This window comes from Drosophila grimshawi, unplaced genomic scaffold (assembly GCF_018153295.1).
Source record: "Drosophila grimshawi isolate 15287-2541.00 unplaced genomic scaffold, ASM1815329v1 contig_1369, whole genome shotgun sequence".
In the NCBI taxonomy this organism is placed as follows: Eukaryota; Metazoa; Arthropoda; class Insecta; order Diptera; family Drosophilidae; genus Drosophila; species Drosophila grimshawi.
The window spans coordinates 7,031,662-7,052,482 of NW_025062891.1; the positions used below are offsets into that span (position 1 = coordinate 7,031,662).

General features: G+C 39.2%; 5 protein-coding genes across 6 annotated transcripts; all 5 read right to left on the bottom strand.

The window, feature by feature from the left end:
- Window positions 1-1,167: 1,167 nt before the first annotated feature.
- LOC6559426 (putative inorganic phosphate cotransporter) lies at window positions 1,168-2,943 on the bottom strand. The gene is made up of 4 exons (XM_001987705.3): window positions 2,850-2,943; window positions 2,584-2,699; window positions 1,441-2,523; window positions 1,168-1,375 (listed from the first exon to the last, which is right to left on the bottom strand). Exons 1-4 carry the CDS (start codon window positions 2,878-2,880, stop codon window positions 1,193-1,195), a joined length of 1,413 nt encoding a protein of 470 aa, XP_001987741.1. The 5' UTR covers window positions 2,881-2,943; the 3' UTR covers window positions 1,168-1,192.
- A 381-nt stretch (window positions 2,944-3,324) lies between these two features.
- LOC6560548 (putative inorganic phosphate cotransporter) lies at window positions 3,325-5,779 on the bottom strand. Its single transcript, XM_001987706.2, has 4 exons — window positions 5,652-5,779; window positions 5,043-5,182; window positions 3,901-4,986; window positions 3,325-3,838 (listed from the first exon to the last, which is right to left on the bottom strand). The coding sequence occupies exons 1-4, from the start codon at window positions 5,704-5,706 to the stop codon at window positions 3,656-3,658; spliced, it is 1,464 nt and encodes a 487-aa protein (XP_001987742.1). The 5' UTR covers window positions 5,707-5,779; the 3' UTR covers window positions 3,325-3,655.
- A 394-nt stretch (window positions 5,780-6,173) lies between these two features.
- LOC6560549 (putative inorganic phosphate cotransporter) lies at window positions 6,174-7,588 on the bottom strand. The gene is made up of 2 exons (XM_032735052.2): window positions 6,655-7,588; window positions 6,174-6,590 (listed from the first exon to the last, which is right to left on the bottom strand). Exons 1-2 carry the CDS (start codon window positions 7,522-7,524, stop codon window positions 6,408-6,410), a joined length of 1,053 nt encoding a protein of 350 aa, XP_032590943.1. The 5' UTR covers window positions 7,525-7,588; the 3' UTR covers window positions 6,174-6,407.
- A 1,296-nt stretch (window positions 7,589-8,884) lies between these two features.
- On the bottom strand, window positions 8,885-12,099 carry LOC6571087 (putative inorganic phosphate cotransporter). The gene is made up of 4 exons (XM_001997256.3): window positions 11,936-12,099; window positions 10,538-10,674; window positions 9,274-10,353; window positions 8,885-9,213 (listed from the first exon to the last, which is right to left on the bottom strand). Exons 1-4 carry the CDS (start codon window positions 11,964-11,966, stop codon window positions 9,049-9,051), a joined length of 1,413 nt encoding a protein of 470 aa, XP_001997292.2. The 5' UTR covers window positions 11,967-12,099; the 3' UTR covers window positions 8,885-9,048.
- Window positions 12,100-13,920: 1,821 nt separating this feature from the next.
- Window positions 13,921-19,741, bottom strand: LOC6571086 (putative inorganic phosphate cotransporter). 2 transcript variants are annotated; one of them, XM_043214294.1, is made up of 5 exons: window positions 19,510-19,741; window positions 19,286-19,419; window positions 15,709-15,842; window positions 14,446-15,525; window positions 13,921-14,384 (listed from the first exon to the last, which is right to left on the bottom strand). In XM_043214294.1, exons 2-5 carry the CDS (start codon window positions 19,380-19,382, stop codon window positions 14,220-14,222), a joined length of 1,476 nt encoding a protein of 491 aa, XP_043070229.1. In that variant the 5' UTR covers window positions 19,383-19,419; window positions 19,510-19,741; the 3' UTR covers window positions 13,921-14,219. The 2 variants fall into 2 exon arrangements, with proteins under 2 accessions (XP_043070229.1, XP_043070230.1); XM_043214295.1 differs by lacking the exons at window positions 19,286-19,419; window positions 19,510-19,741 and adding an exon at window positions 16,464-16,572.
- Between the last annotated feature and the right edge of the window lie 1,080 nt (window positions 19,742-20,821).

Here is a 20,821-nt window from a genome sequence, read left to right on the forward strand (position 1 = left end):
GTCCCAGACCATCGTTCTTTAGCTGAGTTCATTGCTATTTTAAGTTTCATTTTGAAATGTTCGGTCTTATACATTTTTATGCTTGTAATCGCAAATATTTTGTCGTATCGTTTATATATATATATGTATGTGTATGTATATGTTTAGGCAAACATACGTTCCATATATTCTGAGTATATTCAAATTCAGCTTATCAACAGGTTCGCCTCACACGACCACAACTTCCACTTCAGCTGTATGCCCCAAATGCGGGCAAATAGTTGCCATAAAATGTGCAAAAAACATTTTATTTTCGTACATATGAAAGCCGAATGGAGAGGCGATTTACTGCCTAAAGCACCAAATACCGTCGAAGATTAATGTTTATTATTGAACCATGATTATATTGATAAAATAACAATTTTGTTAACCTGGTAACATATAATTAAATTGTCTATATTTAACTACAAAATTCCAAATTATCGATTGGTTTATTAGATAAATAATACCCAAATGAATCTAAGAGTATTTCTAAAACATTTTTAAAAAATGTTCTTCAATTCAAGCTTATAATTGTTATCATATAAATATAAAAATTATTATTTTAGTATTATTGTATGTGCTTCTAAAATTGTTATTCATACAAATACTTAACTGTACCCCATCCAAATATATTTGTTCATTATTCCTCGGTTTTTCGCTATTTCTGCTTGCTCATTTGCACAAATTAATTACTGTTTTCAAAGTAGCCCTTAAAGTATGCAACACTTTATGCACAAATTTTAGTTCAGTTTAATTCCGCCAGGTGCGTGCAGTGCAAAACCGCACTTTGATGCTATTACATTTTGTATGCATGAACTATATCGTTCGTTGCCCCTGATTTATTTGATATGCACAGATATAAGAGAGTGTAGAGGGCTGAGGCTTAATATATTCACAGGTAAGATTGGTTCCCTCCAGTGGAATTATTAAAAGGTATCTATAACAAAATTCGAGTCCTCAAGGAGGTTTTTGAAATAAATTGATAGTAGAAATCCAAATCAAATTGTTTATTTTAAATACATATACAGCAGAGTCTCATCTAGATACACATCCGTATATTGCCATATAGAATAAACTCATCATTAAACGATGATCCTAAATGCATTAAATTATAATAATTAATATATATATATATATATATACGTATATTTGATCGATCTAACTGATTCATTCACTTATTTTGAGTCTGTGACTCCAACTGTTCCGTGGTATCAGCTCCAGGCTTTTGCTGTTCGGCTGATGGATCGTTCCACGGCTGGACATTGGTGCGTCCGAATATAAGGAAAACACCATTGCCCACTAAATAGATTCCAGCAGCCACGAAAAATACCATACGCCACTGATGTGGATTGTGCTGCAAGAAGGGAGTAAATAGTGACCATTAATATTTCCATTGGGATTAGATTGGAAGTGACCCACCTGATCGGTGACAATGACGCCCACTAGGAGGGGAGCGGCGAGACTCATGCAGTTTGCGACACAATTGCAGATGCCCATTATGATGCCGGCATAATTTGGCGTTAAGTCGATGTGGTTTATTAAAAAGCCCACGTGGCTGGCGGAGATTAAGCCCACGGTAAGAGTGATCAGCACCACGGACAGTGTATCCTTATCCTGTGGCACATAGCCCAACGCAATCAGAAGACACATGGGACCAAAAGTTCCTATTGAGTTGAAGAACTTGCGATTGAATGAGAGTGAAATAGAATCCTTCTTCTGCATTAATTTCGATAGCCAGGCAAAGATGAAGCAGAGTGTCAGCATTGCGGCGGAAGGCAACGCGGATAGCAGTGCATTTGCCTTTATATCCTTGCCCAGGATATACTTCATGTAGCTGGGAATCTGTGTGAGCAAGGTCCAGAAACCATACGCATAAGCCGATTGCACAACAATCAGCGCCAGGACAGCAGGCGATCTGAAAAACCTCATCCAGGGAGTGATTTGGTGATGACTGGGCTGCTCCGAGCTGTCATTCCGTTCGCCAGCTTGCCCCAGCTCAATCAGCGTTCGTTCCTCCGCTGAAATGCTCTTCGAGTCCGCTGGCGAACTGGCGCCCCAAATGTAATATATGATGGACCAAATGCAGCCAACTGCACCAGAGGCATAGAAGACGCTGGGCCAGCCGCCCATAGAGATGAGCAGTCCACTTGTGGCCAGCATAACGATTATGCCAAACTGATTGCCCGCGTACGTGAAGTTGCCTAGGGTTGCTCGCTCTTTAGGTGGCACCCAAGCCGAGAGCACCGTGTGGCACGAGGGAAACAGAAATCCTTGGCACAAGCCTTCCAGCAAACGCACTGTGCAGAGCAGTTGCCAACCACCCAGCTTGGCACAGAGTGGTGTCAAAATTGTCAGCACGGAACAGATGGACGATCCCGTTAGGATCGTTACCTTACCGCCAAAGCGACGTGCCAAAGGACCTGCAGGTATCTGGGTAATCACATAACCCCAAAAGAAGCTGCTCAGCACCAGGGATTTAATCTTCTCCGACCATTTGTATTCCTGAAGAGTTGATGCAATATGTGAGTGCATCTGCGTTAGTTTAAAATAAATTATTCTTACAGGAAATTCTGCCATTGCCACAACAGCAACGGAGAGATTAACTCGCATGGCAAAGCCCATGGACAGAGCGGAGAAGAGAAAAAATACTTGCAAGTGCCGTATGCCGAATCCGGAGTCTATTGAAATGTAAAGCATATTTAAAGATATTTCATATTGTACTCTTCTGATAGTTATTTATTTATTTAATTTGTTTATATGTATCTCCTCTGAATTCGCTATTAACCTTAATATGCTAATCTCTTAAGGTCCTGTTATCAGTTACATACCTTCATCTTCAAATCGTCGATTTTTCAACATTTCGATGCGTTCGTTAACGTGATGACTTCTGTGCTTTGACTTACCGCACACCACAAGACCTCTTCACAAACTAATTGTTGGTTTTCAGATTCGAGTTATTGGGTAGAGCAAACGCTGACAGCCTCTGTATTTGTAATCATATAAATCGCGTGCCTACTCAACAGCACGACAAAAGTAAATATGCTTATTTATATTAATATCTATATTTATATTTTGATTAGATTATGTTGCCCAACCTTTGAAAATCCTCACTGAACTATTTACTTAAATTATTACAAAGTGGTGACTAGACGTACATTGTCTTAGAGGAAAGTTACACTTATCAAGGACGGAAAGTTAGCAAGTCAAATAATAAATTGGAAATACAATTTAGATAGAGCTGAATAGCAATCAAGAGAAGAATTTGTATTCAAATTCCAAGCAAAATCTCAATTAAAATACTATTTTCACGGAATCAGTGTAATGTGCTGGTGAGTACACTTATTCTTGGTTTAATTCGGTCAATTAATAATTATTTTTCTTTTCAAAACATTCAGTTTTTCCTAATGCTACATATAGTTTATTTATTAAGCGGCAATCAATCTTTATGTATATATATGTACAACAATTGCTCGGGCAGCGACTGATTATACTCCATAAATTGTGGGCTTAAGATGTTTCACACGTTTAAGAGCAATTGTGTCACTTATAATCCAATAAGAGATGACAGTCGGAAGCCACCACTTTCCCCACTTGACAGCCAAGTGATTGGAGTCTATCGTTTCATCAAGCACCTTCATTTATCACAGCACTCAGATCTTTGTGATTCCATCTGAGGTACGGCTGTGTGACGCTCCTTAACTGGTGGATCGTTCCACTCCTGGACATCCGCACGCCCGAAGAGTATGAAAAGACCATTGCCCACCAGATAAATGGCGGCGGCGACAAAGAAGACAATGCGCCACTGTTCCACATTGTGCTGCGGTCAGAAATAAATTAATAAAACTTACATTTAAAAGTACCTCCGTTAAAAGAACACACCTTATCGGTTACAATGACGCCCACTAGGAGTGGTGCACTGAGGCTCATAATGCTGGCCAAGGCGTTGCTGATGCCCATCAGCGTGCCCGCGTAGTTGGGCGACAGATCGATGTGGTTCACTTGAAAGCCGAGGTGGATGGCAGAATTGAGGCCCACTGTTAAGGTGAGTAGCACAACGGCCAGAGTGTCGTGTTCCTTTGGCACATAGCCCAGGGCGACCAGCAGGCACATGGGAATATAATGCCCAATCGAATTGAAGAACTTGCGACTGAAACCGAGAGAAAGCGACGTGTACTTGTCCATCAATTTGGACATCCAGATGAAGACAAAGCCGAGCCCCAGATTAGCGATGTAAGGCAGTGAGGAGAGCAAGGCATTTGATTTGATATCCTTTCCAAGGATGTTGTTCATGTAGCTGGGAATTTGCGTTAGAAGTGTATAGAATCCCCAGGCGGTGGCACAATGCACGGCGGTGAGTGCCAGATAGGGTGGCGAGGTAAGGAAGCTCAGCCAAGGCGTAGGTTGTCGATTTTGTGGCAGTTGTGATTTGTTAATTTTCTCGCTTGCCTTCGACAACTCAATCAACTTGAATTCCTCTGCCGAGATTCTTTTGGAGTCGTTTGGCGAACTGGCACCCCATATGTAGTAGAGCACCGCCCACAGGATGCCACAGGCTCCAGATGCATAAAAGATGCTTGGCCAGCCACCAGCCGAGGAGGCAAGCAAACCACTCACGGACAGCATAATGATTGTACCAAACTGAACGCCACTATATGCACAAGTGGCCAAAGTTGCCACCTCCTTGGGCGGTATCCAAGCTGAGATGATCGTATGGCACGATGGGAAAAACACGCCCTGACATAAGCCTTCAAAAAATCGCAGTACGCAGAGCAGCGACCAGCCACCCAAGCCGACGCATAGAGGTGTTAGGAAATTCAGCAAGGAGCAGATGGTGGCGCCAGTCAGGAGCGTTACCTTGCCACCAAATCTGCGGGCCAAGGAACCACCGGGCACTTGGGTGACCACATAGCCCCAAAAGAAACTGCTTAGCACCCATGACTTAGTTTTCTCAGACAATGGATATTCCTGATCGAATAGAGAATTGTTAATTTAAGTTGTCTTTTTATCGAGAATTTACTCACAGGAAAGTCCGGATTTATTGAGGTATCTGTCATTGCCACAACAGCCACGGATAGATTAACTCGCATGGCAAAGCCAACTGATAGGCCGATGAATAGTAGAAACATCTGTAAGTGACGTACTCCAAGTCCAAGTCCATTGCCTGGAAGATCCAAAAGATAATTAACAGTGGCCCAACAGTAATTCAGATAATAAAATCATCCTTTTCGACCAAACCCTGATCATACATGGTTTTTAAATGACTTATATAATTTTGAAAATAAGATTTTGTGATGAAATTCTTTTCATTTATTCAAAAGACTCATGATAGTGTCAGTGGAAATTTTATCGAGATATCTCGTCTAAAATTGAGCTGAGACTACTGAAGGAATCAGATATACATATTCTTATCTGCTTGTGAGCAGTTAAGTGTGATAAATTAAAAGTAAATTATCCCTATAATTTCCAAACACTTTATTAAGTAAAATAAACACTGCTCAATGTAATTTAAGACTTTAGATTATTGTTGGATCTGTTATATGAAAGGATTAATTAACCAAATTTAGTTAATTTACAATTTTTAAAATCGTTAGGTTACTAATAAGGGATAAAGTCCTTATCAAAATGTTTACCTTCATCTTCAAAACGACGATTCTTCACCATGCTGGTGCTGCCTGACATAGACATTGAAGATGATTTATCTGCGTTACCTCGAGACCACTTCGTCAACTGAATGATTAACGTTTAGCTGCATCCCTTATATGAGCTTCAACTCAAGTTCTGATCGCCAGCTGTGTATTAGAGTGTGCGAGTAGTCTCTGCACTCGACTTATGAAGATTACTATTTTACAATTTGATAAGATAGCAAGCGAGTGTGCGTAAGACTGGCAGTAGCATTTTAACAATGAGTTAGTTATTTAATTGTTCAGCAATAGAATTATTTTACAAAAAGACGAATGAGTGACCTCTTTATAATTACTTTGTTTTCTTGATAAATATGTGATTATGTGCTGTCACTAATTTATGGTTATAAAGGCCTAAGAATGTTCCAAATTGATTGATTCTATCGCGACGAGGAATGGTCTTCCTCCTATCTAGGAACTTTGTCCAGCTAATTGACACAGTTTCTGCGCGTTATATTAAAAATGTAGGTATAATGTTGAATATTATATTATAATGGATGGCTTAGCGATATATATTGGTATGTTTGTGCTTATTGATAATGATGGTGTACTTATGCTCAATTACACTTCATGTGTCTTTCTTCCACCTCTGGCTTCAACCGATCTGAATCGATGCCAATCAGGTATCGATACTTTACTTTTTTTATATCTAAACTTTTTTTATTGACTAATCAATAAGTAAAAGCCAAGCCTTAAGGCACTTTACTAGAAATCTTCGGCCATTTTCCTCTCTGACTCAGGCTGCGGCAAAGAACTGTGACACGTTTTAGCCGTAGGATCGTTCCACTCCTGGATATCACCCCGACCAAAGATAAGGAAGAGACCATTGCCCACCAGATAGAAACCAGCGGCAATGAAGAAAACAATACGCCACTGAATTACATCACGCTGCAGTGAAAATACAAAAATATGAATACGTAAAATCATGGTTTTAAAGACCCCATTAACCCACCTGATTTTTAACTATAATGCCCACTAAAAGTGGACCACAGATGCTCATCAGAGTGGCGAATCCGTTGCTAATTCCCATCAGAACGCCAGCAAAATTTGGGGAGAGATCGATGTGATTGATAATGAAGCCCAGATCAATGGCTGCGTTAGTTCCCACAGTGAGAGAGAGTAGCACAACAGCGAGGGTATCCCTGCCCTGTGGCACATAGCCCAATGCAACCAGCAGCAACATGGGAATAAACTGGCCAATTGTGTTGAACAATTTGCGGCTTAAACTCCGCGAAATAGATGTCTGCTTCTGCAGCAACTTGGACAACCTGACAAAGAAAAAGCCGAACACAACCATCATTATATATGGGAGCGAGGAGAGGAGTGCATTAGCCGTGATATCCTTTCCCAGAACATTCTTCATGTAGCTGGGAATCTGGGTGAGTAGCGTCCAGTAGCCCCAGTTGGCAGCACAATGCGTTGCAATCAGCGCCAGGAATGCCGGCGATGTAAAGAAACGCTTCCAGGGTGTCGGGATGCTCTCCTTGGGTGGCTCCAATTTTGTTGCGACTTCGCTAGTCTGCGCCATCTCAATCAGCTCCTTCTCTTCAATTGACATATTTTTTGAGACTGCTGGAGAATTGGCTCCTCGAAGACAGTAGCCCACCACCCAAACCATGCCTAAGCCGCCAGAGATGTAGAAGATGCTTGGCCAGCCAGCGAAGGCGGCGAGTATGCCACTCGTGGACAACATGACAATAGTTCCACACTGGGCACCCATATAGACATAGGTGCCCAGCGATGATCGCTCTCTTGGCTGCACCCAGGAGGAGATTAGCGTATGATAGGATGGATAAAGTACACCCTGGCATAGTCCCTCCATCAAACGCAAGCGCAGAGTAGTTGCCAACCTCCCAACCTCGCACAGAGGGGTGTCAAAACGGTCAGCACGGAGCTGATTGACAAACCCGTTAGGATCATTATCTTAGCTCCAAATTTGCGTGCCATGATACCAGCCGGCAACTGGGTAATCACATAACCCCAAAAAAAGCTGCTCAACACAAAGGACTTTGTTTGCTCTGACCAGTTGTATTCCTAAAGGGATATGGCGATTTTAGTATGTCAGACATAGAGTTAAACTTCTTTTTACTTACAGGCAGCTCAGTCATTGCCACAATCGCCACTGACAGATTAACACGCATGGAAAAGCCAACCATTAGACCGCAAAAGAGCAGAAATATTTGTACGTGTCGCTCGCCATATCCAGAACCGAAAGTATGAAAAAGAAAATATAGATATTTGAGTATTAAAAAAGGGCACCAAGGGAAAGTCAGCAGTTGTGTAGAATAGAATATGTGAATATACAGCAATAATATAGAAGGAAACACTTAAGTGTGACGAGCCCCCAAGTCAATAGGAAGTAATTCGCATAAAGCGGATTATCTATCTCGAGATAAGTTTTACACACCTAGTTTATGATGATCGCTTATCTGTAACAGTTTCTAGGGTATACATATGCTTGTAAAATCATACAATGTGACGCAGGTATACTGCAAAGAAGCAGATGTAAAAGGAGCTTTGGTCCGGATGACGATGATAACTCGTTTTCTATTTGTTATCTAACTCGAGAGCATTTGGAAAATTAAGTCAAAGATTTATGTAAAAATTAAAATAATCCATGTTGACATATTTATGAACCTCAACTATTTTAAGTTAAAGGCTACTGACTTTAAGTTAACCCTGAAGCACATTTAACTAACTGATTCTACAGAAACACATTTGGTCTTTGAATTAGAATAATTGGGTGATGTTTTTCACAATATACATACGGCATTATTGCCTAACCTGGAATATTCAACTGCAAAAAATTTTCTAAATATAAGGAAACTTACCTTCATCTTGAAAGCGACGATTTTTTACCATTTTAATGCTGACACTTGAAGATGTGCTACTTAAAGTTACTTCTCTGTAGTGCAATACCGTACGCTTCGGAACCTTTTTACCAACTAGACGATATATATGGAACACAGCATCTTGCTAGACTTTCGAGTTCAAATTTTAATAGTCACCTCGTCGCTCGACTGGCAACACCAGTTTGACATATGTAAATATATCGTATGATCAGCTAAAAGGTGCGACAAAGTCTAAAATAAGCACACGACTTTGATTTATAAAAATATACAAAAGCTGTAATAATTATGTATCCAGCAGTATTTAAATAATTATATTTACTTTAATGTGAACTTATAGTCATTATTTCGATGCTGTTTGGATACAATTTGATGAATTTTGCATTTAAGCTATGGTTTATTTGTTTACTATAGTCAGATAAAAATGAGAAGCACTTTAGTCGATCAAATTAGTAGACTAGCGATTGTATATCTATGTAATTCTCTAGAATATACTACTAATGCTGAGACTCCACCTGTGGTGTGGAGTTCCGACGGGGCTTGGCTGGTGGATCGTTCCACTTCTGCACATTGGCTCGACCGAAGATGATGAAGAGACCATTACCTACCAGATAAATGATGGCGGCAATAAAGAAAACAATACGCCACTGTTCCACATCATGCTTCAAGGAGAGAAAAGGGTTTCAATAGAGTAGCCAAGGAGCATTCAGATAATTACTCACCTCATCGGTAACAATGAATCCCACTAGGAGCGGTCCAAAAATGCTCATGATGCAACTGGCACAATTGGTGATGCCCATCAGGATGCCAGCAAAGTTGGGCGACAGATCGATGTGATTAATCTGTTGGCCCAGATAGCAGGAAGCATTGAAACCAACTGTAACCGTCAGCAAAATGACAGCCAGATTGCTCTGATCACTGCCCACATAGCCCAGACCAATCAAGGCCAACATAGGTACCCACAAGCCGATGGTGTTGAAGAGCTTACGGCTAGTCAAAGTGGAGATGCAGTTGCGCTTGTTCAGCTGCATGGCGATGGCGGATAATATAAAGCACATGCAGAACATGGCAAAGTAGGGCAGGGCCGAGAGCAGCGCATTTGATTTGATGTCCTTGTTCAGGACATTCTTCATATAGCTGGGTATCTCGGTGAGCAGCGTCCAAAATCCCCAATTGTTAGCACTGTGCGCGGCAATGAGTGCCAAAAAAGGTGGCGAGGTGAAGAAACTAAGCCAAGGTGTGTGCATCTTTTCATTGGGCTGTTCGGAGACCGCCTCAGTTGCCTGCGCCATCTTTATCAATTTGCGCTCCTCCACTGAGATACTTTTATAATCAGCCGGCGTGCTGGCGCCCCATATAAAATAGACGACGGACCAAAGGCAACCAACGCCTCCAGAAATGTAAAAGATGCTGGGCCAACCAGCCGGTGAGGCCGCGAGTAGTCCACTTGTGGCCAGCATGACAATGGTTCCGAACTGACTGCCCGCATAGGCACAAGTGCCCAGCACCGGTCGCTCATTGGGCGGAATCCATGCGGAGATTAACGTGTGAACCGCTGGGAAGACAACTCCCTGGAACAAACCCTCCATGACACGAAGGGCAGATACCACTTCCCAACCGCCCCATAATGCGCACAGAGGCGTCAGTAAGTTTAGCACGGAGCAGATAAACATGCCTGTTAGCAGTGTTATCTTGCCACCAAATTTGCGAGCCAGTTGACCCGATGGCACCTGGGTCAAAACATTGCCCCAAAAGAAGCTGCTCAGCAACAAGGATTTAGTCTTCTCCGGCCAATTGTATTCCTGAAGAGATAAAGCTACGATTAGTAGGGCCACATAATTTAGTAAATTCATATCTATCAATCAATATATTTAAAATCGCCATAAATAAGTCAAATAATTCAGTTTCAATCGCTTTGCATGCATTATATCCCATATATATAAAAGCCCATAAAGTCCATATCTCCTATTGTAAATTTGTACTTACAGGAAAATCGGGATTAACAGCATCTGCATCTGTCATGGCCACAATAGCCACGGATAAGTTGACTCTCTGTGCATAAGCCACACTTAGGGCGAGAAAGAAGAGGAAAGTTTGCCAGTGTCGAACACCCAATCTAGATTCTGAAAATAGATTGTGATTAGACGGACATTCGTATAATCAAAACCTACCATCAATTTGACTAACTAATTATTACCCTGATGCCAGTTTTTGAACTGAATTCTTTGACGTAGTGCTTTAATGGAATTACCACAAACCTATCCCGAATCACATACCCCTCAATCATATAATCATAAATGGCAGCGGTTTACCATCTTATTGTTTTATTTATCATCCCATATCTCGCGCAGGCGTCTGGCCAGATAAAATAAAATAATGTACGCGTTCATCCAGTGATTAATGACGAGTGTCTGTTAAATTCACCAAAATTAAAAAAATGTAGTTCACACTAATTGTTTAGCTGACTCTGGGCCATAAAACGGTTGTCTAACTGGACTTTTTCTTTCCATTGGTTAAGGCGTGTAATTTGTAGACGCTTTAAGTTGAGAGATAAGGGACTGCTAGATTTTGAATTAATAAATCTGATTAAGATTAGCCGCTTTGTGCAAATTTTATACAATTGCATCACTTGAGGCTGTCGCAGTTATAACGTCGAGGGGCTCGTCTCTAATAAAAGTTGCTTATCAATTGGGTTAGAACTTATGCGGTCATCACTAATAACTCATCAATAAATACCTAGGCAGACCCACAAGACCCCGTTTTAACATGCGATACTATTAATTAATCAATATTTACAGAATCGACATCATTTGAGTCAAAAACTATTGACTTATTGATATAATATTTAACTAAAAGCCAAACCACTTTGTTGATACTTTTGAAAAGCGTTATCAGTGTTTAAAGATGTTCCATGCCAAAATTAAATTCCAGTTACCCATTCATTTATTATCCAATATTTTAAATTATTTTCTAAATTTTCAATTGTTGAATTTCTTATTATGATCTTTCAATGTCATTTTGAAATTAAATATTTTATATTATTGACGATCTTGAGAAAAGTCCAAGAAACTTTAGTCGGGTTGACAACGTTAGCTCGTTTCGTATCTGCTTACTAATCTAATCTAAGCTTATCTAATCTAACTTGATAACATTAAGAAAGTGATCTTCAAGATTAATGTCAAACCATGAAAATTATCCATATTGAAAAACATGAGTAATTGAAAGTTAGGGGCTGGCTAAATTCAGTAAGCCTCGAAACACATTCAACTATCTGATTCTCACACAAGATTAATATTTTTCACAATTTGTTCGTTATGCTATTGTAAATGTTTAACATCTGTCCCTGAAATTGAATTAATAATAATATGGTGAATTACAACATACCTGATTGATCACACCGAAGACTCTTTACCATTATAATGACGTTCACCTTAAGGTCTCAACACGATGATTTCTACGTTCTTATTTCTTCTGTCGGTCTTACTGCACACTTCGGAACTATTTTACCAGCTACACCAACTTGTCTGTTAATATTGACTACCTTCTTGTCACATTTAACTAGCGACACCAGCCAGATAAATAAATCTTATGATTAGATAGCATTTAATTCCTCACTGCACTTGTAGTAGTTTATTGTAATAAAACCTCTCAGGCCAGATAAAATTATCTAAGAGCTCTACCAGAGATTAATGACTGCGCTCTAAGACATGGCAGATTCCCAAAAAATTAAAAAAAAAAATCTAGTTCCTGATTGGCACAATTAACTTAGAACTGCAGAGATCATCCGTAATGAATATTTGCACAAACAAATTCATTTGGGTCAAAATCTATTGACTTATTGACACAATAACTAACCTTTTTCTCAATATAAACCGAGACACTTGAACTGAGACACTTTAGTGTCTTAGAAAAGTGATCTGCCTTTCACTTTTCAACTTCTTCGGTACGAAACTTGTTCAATAACTGATTAATGCTTTGTAAAACATACAAATTGTAAAAATATGAAAGAGGCAGAAAAAGTTCGCATAATTCCAAAACATGTTTGACTCTAGACCAGAAGTGTGTAGTAGAAAATATGCATTTTGAGCATATATATTATATATATTCCCACAAAATGAATTTTAATAACTTTAAAATGATCGTTGCTTATTTGAAACATAAATTTATATTTTATTTATTTATGCGAAATAGCACAGTAAGTTAACTTTTCTTTAATTTGCCGTTGCTCGTTAAAATCAATCAATAATTATTTAGGATCCATTTATTTAATATTCTGTAATAATTGAGTTTCTCATTTAATGTACATCAGTTGACAGTCAATTGATTGGTGGCAAAACAAACGTCACGAAAGCAAGGCAATCCGATTGTTATCGCCTTTTGCGATGGACTGACGTATGAGGTAGATGCGTCCCGCTTCCAATTTACAGATAGACTGATCGCTGCGTCGCGTTCGAAGCTCGGCGACTAGAACACGCTTCCAGTCTGCCGTTAGTGAATATTGTAAGCGTCGACGTCGAGATGCCAGCGCCAAATGACGTCAGCGTGAACGGACTGTTCAGTCCAGTGGAGTGCTCAGCTGTGCCGTTTCGGGATGCCACACACACAAAACTAGAATTGAGTAAACTACAATAATAATTATTATATTTCGCATGGCGAACAACATTGGATCAAATAACAGGCACACAAAGCGTTTTACGTAGCATACTTTATGGCTTTGCCTAAAACCTACGGGTATACATATATATGATTATGAGATTTAATTAGATTATCAATTATAAGTTTATATTTTACATATTTGACCAGCAAAAATTTGCCATAATAAAGTACAACTTAAGTCAAATTAAATGTCTTTCATTTGTTTTTAGTAACTCCAACTTTATTGAATCAGAATGAGACATTAAGTCAACAACTACAACAAGCGGGCAATGGAACTTAAATATGTTTAAATGCTGTGGATTACTAGTGAAATTTCAACAGATTATGTATTTAAAAACAAGTGACATAGACAACGAACTTCTGTATTTTATGTTCATCATATAGCAAAAAGGTTTTTAATGTTAATGAGCTTTAAAACAAAATTTGTTTCCGCGCCAGCTTCCTGTGGGTTCGTAGACGGCTTCCAGATGAACGTATCACAAGCAACATGGAATTTCAGACATCTGTCTCAGTTAGGTCAAATACTTGAGAATATAATTAAATACAATTATATCAATAAAAGACGATAATTGCTTAACTATCAATACTCTGTGAATCCATAAAAATGTGAACTCATAGATTTGGTATCAAATTAGTTTATAAATACGATCGACCGTTTAATCTATCAAAATGCCCTCAATAAATTCTCAGTTACAGATAAAACACTTTGTTGATATTTTGAATGTACAATTTATTACTAGTTAAACAATGTGTTTTGTATCTTTTTGTCAACAAGACCTATCTAAACACTACTCACTAAACTTAAAACAACAAATTCATATAAAATATATCATATAGAACACTCTACAAATACAAAACAAACGATATTTCGACCGGTCAATGTGATAATACATTGCCTCGAATTACAGTTAGATTTAAAGTTTCACCTTGGACCAATAAATGATCCAATTCTCGGTAATGTGAACTAGATGACTAGCGATTGTTTATCTCTCTAAATCTCTAGAATATACTACTAATGCTGAGACTCCACCTGTGGTGTGGAGTTCCGACGGGGCTTGGCTGGTGGATCGTTCCACTTCTGCACATTGGCTCGACCGAAGATGATGAAGAGACCATTGCCTACCAGATAAATGATGGCGGCAATAAAGAAAACAATACGCCACTGTTCCACATCATGCTTCAAAGAGAGAAAGGGAGTTTCAATAGTCTAGCCAATGAAAACGTGTTGAATAACTTACTTCATTGGTTACAATAAATCCGACCAGGAGTGGTGCAATGATGCTCATAATATTACCCACGCAATTGGTGATGCCCATCAGGATGCCAGCAAAGTTGGGCGACAGATCGATGTGATTGATTTGGAAGCCCAGATAGCAGGAACCGTTGAATCCTACAGTAATCGTCAGCAAAATGACAGCCAGATTGCTCTGATCACTGCCCACATAGGCCAGGCCAATCAAGGCCAACATAGGTACCCACAAGCCGATGGTGTTGAAGAGCTTGCGACTGGTCACAGTGGAGATGCAGTTGCGCTTGTTCAGCTGCATGGCGATGGCGGAGAATACAAAGGACATGCAGAACATGGCAAAGTAGGGCAGGGCCGAGAGCAGCGCATTTGATTTGATGTCCTTGTTCAGGACATTCTTCATATAGCTGGGTATCTCGGTGAGCAGCGTCCAGAATCCCCAATTGTTTGCACTGTGCGCGGCAATGAGTGCCAAAAAAGGTGGCGAGGTGAAGAAACTAAGCCAAGGTGTGTGCATCTTTTCCTTGGGCTGTTCGGAGACCGCCTCAGTCGCCTGCGCCATCTCTATCATTTTGCGCTCCTCAACTGAGATTCTCTTGTAAGTAGCCGGCGAACTGGCTCCCCATATGAAATAGACGATGGACCAAAGGCAACCAACGCCTCCAGAAATGTAAAAGATGCTGGGCCAACCAGCCGGTGAGGCCGCGAGTAGTCCACTTGTGGCCAGCATGACAATGGTTCCGAACTGGTTGCCCGTATAAGCACAGGTGCCTAGCACCGGTCGCTCATTGGGCGGAACCCAAGCGGAGATTAACGTGTGAACTGATGGGAAGACAACTCCTTGGCATAAGCCCTCCATGACACGAAGGGCAGATACCACTTCCCAACCGCCCCATAATGCGCACAGAGGCGTCAGTAAGTTTAGCACGGAGCAGATGGCCAGGCCAGTGAACAGCGTTATCTTGCCACCAAATTTGCGAGCCAGTTGACCCGATGGCACCTGGGTCAGAACATAACCCCAAAAGAAGCTGCTCAGCAACAAGGATTTAGTCTTCTCCGGCCAATGGTATTCCTGCAGAGGTAAATCTATGATTAATAGGGCCACATAATTTAGGAAATTCATATCTATCAATAAATATATGTAAAGTAAATGTTAAAGTCGCCATATCAAAGAAAAGTGTTTCAGTTTCACTTTCTTTTCGCGAATTCGTACTCTTTTGTGTTTCATTCCAAATCTACTTGAAAATCTACTTACAGGGAAGTTGGAATTAATCTCTCCATCTGTCATGGCCACAACAGCCACGGATAAATTTACTCGCTGTGCATATGCCACAGTTAGGGCAAGGAAAAGAAGGAAAGTTTGCAGGTGTCGTACACCCAGTCCATATTCTGAAAAGAGATTGTGATTAGACATATATTTGGAATTTGCAATACATATTTATATTGATTATAATATTGAACTTCAACTTGTCTCAATATAAATGCGTTTATATATTTCTTAACGTATATATATATAGAATCAATAAATGAGTGATTGACGAGATGCTGTTGATGCCTGCTATCAGCTAGAAGGTCACCTGTAGGTCATAATGCTGATGTTATTCCTTAAGCTAAATTGCATAATGCCTCAATATCATCTGTTATCTGACACAGACATCTGGCTGGATCAAATTATGTACGAGTACTATCAGAGATTAAGGTACGAGCTCTTATATAGAAAATCGAGGGCTCTCCTAGCTTCTAATCAAGTGTGTTAAAACGAGTCGAACTGTAATAACAACGCAATCTTGGTAAAGATCGAAAGAGAGATGACAAAAACTCGTTAGCTGATAAGCTCTACTGAAGCGGAACAAATAAATACCATGGCAGTAACACAAGTGTAAAAACTGTGTAAATCTACTATATTATTATTAAATCAATATTTACAAAACGAATTCATTTGAGTTAAGAACTGTTGACTTATTGAAACAGTAGTTAGATAACATCAATAAGCTGGCAATCGTAACAAACCTTCATTCTCAAAGCGACGATTCTTCACCATGTTTGAACGGAATTGCTTGATAAATACTTTTGAAAACTGCTCTGTGTTAAACTACCGCACGGCACGGAGTCTGTCCAATAACTAATTAATTATGGAGCAACGTTGAGAGTCGAAAAAGTTCTAATAATTGCGACACTTGATTGACGAGATGCGCATTACTTATTATGTGTCGTTGTAATTGAGTGTTCGTAAAAATATTATTGAGTATAAGTGTCCGTAGCTTAATGTAGTTCATGCTTATCTGATTGTTCCCCTCTTTAAATGCACTCAAGACATAACTTGTATGTTGCATTCAATCACGGATCTCAAACCATAATTTTGAATCGCATCATATTTACAAATTATTTCCATGTTTTCTCAAAAGAATACCAACACAGTTAACAACTATTGAAGCTGAACTGAATTTGAAAATAATTCAAATTAGCCGTTAGCTTACTTTTGTAAATATTTACAGCTGGCAACGCTGAAAGCTCTAATAAAAAGCTTTCAAGCTAAGTTTTAAACAGCACAAAGCTTTGATAACAGCCAATAGCTCGTTTGTTATTGTTTATAACAGTGAAAACGCCACTTGTCGAACAACAATGAGTACAATGAGTAAGCTTTACTCTTTTCTGATGTACTTCAAAAAAGCTCTTTTGCGGTCGCATTCCATAAAGTTGACTGATCTGGGATAAATTAAATGCGATTATAGTTGTAATTGTAATACCAATTATTAAGTTTTTCCCACACATCTGGAAGCGTGACACGAGCAACGATTCGCATAAATGATAATTGGGTGTCGACTTGGGATCTAATACTAACCACCTGTTAATAGTATGTACACTTGTATCAAGGGCTCTGCATTTGAACAATTGAGGTCTTTGCTGATAGCTTGCTTGCGTAAATATTGCATATACGCTAAGTGGTCACGATAAGCAAGGTACTTATATATTAAGGCACATTGTTTTCATTTTGTTTTCTGTTAAGTCGTTCGACTTTGAAACTGACTTTGGGCGCAACACAGATAATGGCTGGAGAACACTCGATGTCAGTTGTCAATAAGCTGCAAGAATGTCATTTGATAGTACTAGTTCCCAAAATTTATGGCATGCGGTTTGTTAATGCGTCTGTTCAGTTCTGTTTTGATACATTTTTTATTTTGGCAAACACGAAACCCGCTGAGCGTGTTTTATGTACCTGTTACTCGAGTTATATCTGTACCTCAATGTGGCGCTAGACAGCATTGAACTTGCCGCGTGTTGTGCCTGATGTCAATATAAACATGAACCTAACGCCTTGCATCGGTGCCTGTTGAGGCGCCAGGCGCTACCTTGCCAGCTCTGAATAATTTGTAATTTATATATTTTTTATTAAATTGCATTATCAAAAGTCGATATCGTTTTAAATATGTAATTTATTTCGTTACGGAAGGAACTTCGAATTTTTTGTCAACTGCTAATAATATACATTAAAAAATAAACATAAAGCATGCAAATTAACATATTTGCATATGGCTGGTCTGGAAGCACGTGCATGTGGCGAGTAGGAGACCTGTGTCTCGGAACACCTTCCTGTAATTAGCAACTTGATCCCTTCCTATTGTAACTCGCGGCAGCAGCTGCACGCGGTATAGTTTAGTCAAAGCAGGAACATAAATTGAGTTTAGCAAATATGCTAGATTTATGTTTTAGCCATATATGTATCTAATTGTTCCAAGAAAGTATCTCTAGTTGGCAGTTCATATCTCGTAGCTCGGATCTTGATGCTGATCCAGTGCTGTCAAGTGCGGTTGCTCATTAAGCAATCCGTTCTAAACTGGAATCCCGCTAGAGAGTCTCTCGAGAGTTTCTCGACAAACTGCCTGTCTGTCTGTCTGAGCGCCTCAGTTCAGCGTGCTTTTCATTGTTCATGCTCTCGCACTTATTTGTATGCATACGAATATGAGACCAGCTAGACAGACAGCTACACAAACAAAAAATTGTTTGCTCTGTACAAATTTGCATACAAACTTTGACGATTTACGGCCTGAAGCAAAGCAAATGTTGTTACTGCTGTCACCTTCCTGTCTCTGGTCGTGTTTTGGAGGCGCCTTTCCAGGTCAACAGACAACCCCAGTCAGCCCCAGTTCCCTTGCGATTTGTTTATCTAATGACAATGCTAATTTTTTTGGTATTTTAGCAGTGGCTAATCATATTATCATATCAAATAATTAAGACACTATAATAAAACCATCTCACGAATATAGAAAGCAAAACAATCTGCGCATGTTGCTAAATACTTCTTTAAGCTTGGGCAATTGCGTAAGTGAAGTAGTCAACTTATAAACATTTTCACTTCACATTTTAATGACAAATCGGCTTATGCCATTAAAAATTTCTCTTCATTTGACGTACAACAAACAAACCATAAAAAAGCCAATATAAAAGCAATAAAAAATTATTTGCACTTGCTTTGAATACATTTTGGAAAAGAAGTCACACCTAATAAGTAAAATAGTTTGTTTCTTTAAAAAAAAAAAATTCTTAGGTCACAGGGCTTTAACAAATGAGAATCAGCACTGTTAATGATTTTTTTTTTAATATGATAGCGACACTCTCGATGTAGCTATGGAATATCGAATTTAGAAACTTTTTATCATTTATGTAAGCTTTGTTCAGCAACCACTTTGGATCAGTTTCAGTTTCTTCTGACAGATTATCTGCTCTGTTAAAAAGATGGGAAGTTTTACGATCTTCAGTTGGTAATATTATATATTATTATTTATCAACACGTTTCACTCATATATTAGTCCGCCTAAGTCCAGCAAACTTACTTGCGCCCTCTGCTTCCACATCCTTTTTGGTTTCCATTGGACTGCCGTTATCATTCACCGCCATAGTTCCTTTGTTGCCACAGCATATGAGCTTCATGTTTATTTTGATTTGTTGTCAGTGTATATTTAAAAATCTATTTTTTTAAACGAAATACCGCACTTAGTTGGAAATAATTTTATATCTGTTGGGTTGACTGGTTATTGATGTTTGTTATATTTACTACCGTTACTCGTTAAATATCGTCCATTTAATATTAGGATCTGATTTATTGCATGTGCCGCAATAATTGCATTTCTCATTTATTGCCCAGCAATTGGCAGTGAATCGATCGCTGACAATGCAAATGCTTGCATTTTAACTGTTCCGAACGAAAAGCAAACCGAATTTTATTGCCTTTTACGACCGATTGTTGTGCGATAGATGATATAGTATAGTCGCGCTTGCAGCTTATACACAGACTGAACGCTGAGCCGCCGCTGACGACTCCATTTATATGGCAGTGGCATTCGGCGCTTTCTACGTTCGGCCAATCGAACACGCTGCGGGTCTGTCGTTAGTGAGTGTTTTAAGTGTGAGAGGCACACTTCTGTGCCGTGGACACACACTCTCACGACTCGAATCGAATCTTATCAGAATCTTCTTTAGATTGGGTAAATTTCGAGCTTGTCAGTCGCTAGGGAGCTTGTCAGTCTCCCTTGGCCCTGATATGAAGTGCCGATCAATCTATTGAGCTGCGGATGCTACCTATAAGCATACTGGCATAATTTGAAGATAGTATTTTACACATTGACAGCAAGTAGTGTTATCGAAAAGTGCTCATTCATAACCAACTCGCGGCTCGCAATACGAGGTAACCGGAACATCGTAATGGAAAAATTTCAACTGCAGATATTTTTGTGTTCGTATTCGGGAATACCTAATGAAGTGCCTATATAAATATGTAAACATGATCGTGGCAAGGGTAAATCCCCAATTATCTATAATCCGAAACACGCTGCTTTGACTCTGATACGCTTTAAACTGGTTGGCCCAACCGATAGGTGTTCTGGCCAATACTTGATGCACATTCTTGAAATGCCGCCCAGTTAGCACTTGACATTCGACGCTATCGATTGGCTTTCACTTTCTTTTCTAACTAGAACGGAATCGCTCAGCTTAAGTTCAATTCAAAATGAACTTTCAACAGTTAGTGAATTAGTTGAACAGTTGGCTTAATAATGATTGAAAATTCTTAGCCATGTGTTGGTTATGCCTCGCTGAACAAATGGAATTCTTATTGTTATGTGACTTTTTCACCGAGAGTGTTACCAATTGCTTATATATACATTTAGAATCTATTAATATTGCTTTTTTCTTTTATGCTTTTGTCATGAAGCTGCGAATATTTTAGTTAAAAAAAAATTGCATTTTATGTGGCAATTAAATTATTTTCAAATTTAATATTTATATATATTTCAATTGCATTTAATTTGCTCAACTAATGGTAGAAATATTTCAATGAGTCAGATCAAATTATTATAGTTTAGATTGGTTTT